Source organism: Magnolia sinica, chromosome 12, assembly GCF_029962835.1.
Source record: "Magnolia sinica isolate HGM2019 chromosome 12, MsV1, whole genome shotgun sequence".
Classification (NCBI taxonomy): Eukaryota; Viridiplantae; Streptophyta; class Magnoliopsida; order Magnoliales; family Magnoliaceae; genus Magnolia; species Magnolia sinica.
This window is the reverse complement of record NC_080584.1, coordinates 83,601,104-83,605,269: the sequence shown is the minus strand read 5'-3', so window position 1 is coordinate 83,605,269 and position 4,166 is coordinate 83,601,104. Positions and strand designations below refer to the sequence as shown.

Genomic DNA, 4,166 nt, shown 5'->3' with positions numbered 1-4,166 from the left:
GCTAGCTTGAAAACTATTGTTGTAGGCGAACTCAGCATATGGGAGGCAATCGTCCCAACTCTTCTGAAAGTCCAGAACACAAGCATGCAACATGTCTTTCAAAACCTGGTTCACCCGTTTGGTTTGCCCATCTGTTTGCGGGTGGATGGCAGTGCTAAACTTAAGTTTCACTCTCATAGCTTCTTGAATGCGAGTCCAGAAGATCGACGTGAACCGGGTATCCCGGTCTGACACAATCTCCAATGGGATGCCATGAAGCCGCACTATCTCCTTGATATACAGCTTAGCCAAATCATCGGCGGAGCTAGAAGTCTTGATCGGCAGGAAGTAGGCTAATTTGGTTAGCCTGTCCACAATCACCCATATCGAGTCATGCCCCCTCCTTGTCCTGGGCAAACCGACAATAAAGTCCATAGATATGAAGTCCCACTTCCATTCTGCTATAGGCATGGGCTGCAATAGGCCCGGTGGTCGGTGGTGTTCAACCTTAACTTGTTGACAGGTGAGGCATCAGGACACATACTCCGCTATTTCCTTCTTCATGTTGTCCCACCAATAGGTTCGCTTTAGATCTCGGTACATCTTTGTACTACCTGGATGCATCGCCAACTTGGAGTTGTGAGCGGCTTTTAAAACTTCTTCTCGTAGTCCATGAAGGTTTGGAACACAAAGGCGGCCTTGACACCACAACCCTCCATCGGTACCGATCCTCCACTCAGACTTCTCATCATTCCTTGCTCTTTCCCTCATCTTTTTCAATAACTCATCGCCCCCCTGGGCTTCAATGATCTTACTGTCAACCAGGGGCTGGGTCTAAATGTGGGCTATGATCTCGTACGGCTCCTCCACGATTAGCTTCGTGTCAAAGTCCCGAATGAACTCCACCATGTCCCACTCTCTCACCATTAGCGGGGTCGCAAATTCAATTGTCTTCTTGCGACTCAAGGCATCTGCCACCAAGTTGGCCTTGCCAGGATGATATAAGACATCGAACTTGAAGTCTTTCAACGTCTCCATCCAGCGACGCTGTCTCATATTCAGGTCCTTCTGAGTGAAGATGTATTTGAGGCTCTTATGATCAGAGAAGAGCTCAAACTCCTCACCATAGAGATAGTGCCTCCATATCTTCAATGCAAAAACTACCGCCGCAAGCTCGAGGTCATGTGTAGGGTAGTTCTCCTCATGCTTTCTTAGCTGTCGAGACGCATACGCAATTGCCCTGTCTTTTTGTATGAGTACACAACCCAAGCCCACATGAGAGGTGTTAGTATAGACGGTGTACTTGACCCCTTGCTCAGGTAGCACAAGCATAGGTGCCGACGTCAGTTTGTCCTTCAACTCTTGGAAAGTCGTCTCCGCCCTTTCATTTCAGACAAATTTGAGGTCCTTCCGAGTTAGTTGGGATGGCGGTCGAGCTATCTTCGAGAAGTCTCTAATGAATCTGCGGTAATAGCCTGCAAGACCAAGGAAACTTCGCACTTCCGTAACTGACTTCGGTTACTTCCAATCTTGTACCACCGCCACCTTGGTGAGATCCACAGATATCCCTTCCTTAGATACTACATGACCCAGAAATCTGACCTCCTCCTTCCAGAAGTCGCATTTCCTTAATTGCGCATACAGTCGATTCTTCCTAAGTGTTTCTAGGACCGCTCTCAAATGCTCCTCATGTTCTTCACGGCTCTTAGAATAGATCAGTATGTCGTCAATGAATACGATGACGAATCTGTATAAGAATGGCCTGAAGACCCTATTCTGAGATCCATGAATACTGTCGGGGCATTAGTGAGCCCGAACGACATAACTAGGAATTGATAATGGCTAAAGCAGGTTCTGAAAGGCATTTTCTGTATATCCTCGTCCCTCACTCGCAGCTGATGATACTCTGATTGTAGATCAATCTTTGAGAAGTATTGAGCACCCCTCAGCTGGTCGAATAGATCATCGATTCTGGGCAGTGGATATTTGTTCCAAACCGTCACTTGGTTCAATCTTCTGTAATGCACATATAGTCGTAAAGAGTCATCCTTTTTCTTTACAAATAGGACTGGGGCTCCTCACAGCGATACACTGGATCGGATAAAGCCTGACCCTAGCAAATCGTCGATCTGAGACCGCAACTCTTCCATCTCACATGGGGGCATGCGGTAAGTAGGCAACGAGATAAGTTTGACACCTGGAGTTAGATCGATCATGAAGTCTATCTCACGTCGAGGAGGAAGCCCAGGTATAGCTTTAAATATGTCCTCAAAATCTCAGACCACGAGTGTGAATGTTACCGAGGGTCCATTATATATATCCTCCAATGAAGCATAACACAAAATCCTGCGTTCGTAGCTGACCTGGACCGAAAATGTGAGGGAAGTGCCGTCGTCCTCATGTATCTTCACTATCATTGTATCGCAATCGATTTCTGCTTTCATCACTGTCAACCAGTCCATGCCCAGAATGACGTCATAATAGAAGATTTTGGTCACTATCAAATCCACATGTGCTACCTTGCATCCTAAGTCGATGGGACAATTATGACATATCTTCGTCGCTTCTGAGAAAGTGCCGGCTGCTGCAATGATCTTTACCCCCACGAAGGGGCTAGGGCGTAGCCCCAGATGCTGGACGGTTGCATGAGATATAAGAGAAGCAGTGGACCTGGTGTCCACCAAAAGGAATATGGGAGTACCTTGAATGTGGGTTGTCACCTTAAAGGCCGTAGGAGTAGGGACTGCCGCATCTTGGCCCTCCACCGCTAGGGCATGCACCCGAGTCTGCTATGGAAAGTTCGGCCGCTGCATGGGCCGTTGTGGCAGCCTAACCTGCTGTGGTGGTAGACGACGAGACTGCTGGCTACGCCCCATTGCCCGTAGGGGCGGAATCTGCAAGGCCTGCTGCGGGGGCCTAATGTTGCACCGTAGCGGTGTGAAGCCGAGGTCTCTCATCCTCGTAAAACAGTAGGGCTCAGAGTGTCCCGCTCTCCTGCAATAAGTACATATTTGGGCTAGTCGTGCAGAAGGGGCCGGTGTGGCGGCTAGTCGGGGTAGTGAGTTAGGACGCGCCCTTTTTCCTGCAAAAGAGGAGGACGGTCCCTTTATCCTGTTTCGTGGCCCTAGCTGTGAACGGTTTCGTGCGACCCACTCTTCGTCCTGTTCCGCCCGTATTGACATCTCGACGAGCTCGGCATATGTTCTGATGCTGGCACAACACATCTTGGAGCGGAAACCGCTCCTCAACCCTGCCGTGAATCGTCTCATCTTGATTGCTTTGTTGACGATCATTTCGGAAGCGTAGCGGGAGAGTTCTGTAAAGCGGTTCTCATATTGGGCCACGCTCATCCCCCCTTGTTGGAGGCGGAGAAATTCATTCTCCCTCTCATGCTGATATGATTGAGGGATATATTTCTTATTAAAGCGGGCCTCGAATGCCTCCCACGTCCATATGTGGTTCTCAGGAATGGATCGGATGACACTCTCCCACCGCAGGTCTGCCTCCTTCTTAAAGAGATATGAGACGAGCTCTACATTTTTCGCCTCAAAACAGTGGAGAGGTCGCAGTAACTTGGTGACTTGGTTGAGCCAGTATTCCGCTTCCTCTGGGCGGTGGGTGCCGGCAAAAGTAGGCGGCCTATGCATCTGGAACCATCATAGAGGTTATTCGAGTTGGTCACGGGCGTGGCTAAGCCGGGTGCTTCAGGTTGCGGCATGCCCAAGTTTTGGGCCATGGCCCCCATCATAGTAACCATCATTTGTTGTTGTTGCTACATACTAGTGGCCATCATTTTTTATTGTTGTTGCATAAGGAGCAACATTTGGTCCATTCAATCCATGGCCGGTGACGAGAGAGGTGCGGGTGACGCGGCTTGCAGTGGCGGTGCATTTGGAGCCGCCTCTTGGGTGGTACTACCCGTATTTTGGGAACCGCTAGCCCCTTGTGCGCCTTGTTGATCGTCGGGGATTTGGTCTCTCTCGACCAAGCCGCCATGAGGTAGGCGGATGAATCGACCTTCTAGTCATGGAGGCATTTCCTACTAATTATCGGCAAGGCGGTGCCGCTACTCATCTGAGTCGGGCAAGAGTGACGGTGCTTCTTCCCCCTTACTACAGCAGATCAGGGCCCTTATGGCCCGGTACATCTTCTTGTTCCATTTCTCTTACTTCGCTTGGTTCCTCGCT

At 49.6% G+C, this 4,166-nt stretch overlaps 1 protein-coding gene across 1 annotated transcript; it reads right to left on the bottom strand.

The window, feature by feature from the left end:
* Nucleotides 1-510: 510 nt before the first annotated feature.
* Nucleotides 511-3,626, bottom strand: LOC131220345 (uncharacterized). Its single transcript, XM_058215291.1, has 3 exons — nt 2,814-3,626; nt 2,343-2,612; nt 511-774 (listed from the first exon to the last, which is right to left on the bottom strand). Exons 1-3 carry the CDS (start codon nt 3,624-3,626, stop codon nt 511-513), a joined length of 1,347 nt encoding a protein of 448 aa, XP_058071274.1.
* Between the last annotated feature and the right edge of the window lie 540 nt (nt 3,627-4,166).

Bases quoted from the DNA above. Each gene is read 5' to 3' on its own strand.
- LOC131220345 (XM_058215291.1), bottom strand. From the start codon at position 3,626: ATGCATAGGCCGCCTACTTTTGCCGGCACCCACCGCCCAGAGGAAGCG. The intron at 2,613-2,813 runs GTTAGGCTGCCA...GCAACCGTCCAG, and splicing joins GTCGTCTACCACCACAGCAG to CATCTGGGGCTACGCCCTAG. The intron at 775-2,342 runs GTCAGCTACGAA...ATTGAAGCCCAG, and splicing joins CCCTCACATTTTCGGTCCAG to GGGGGCGATGAGTTATTGAA.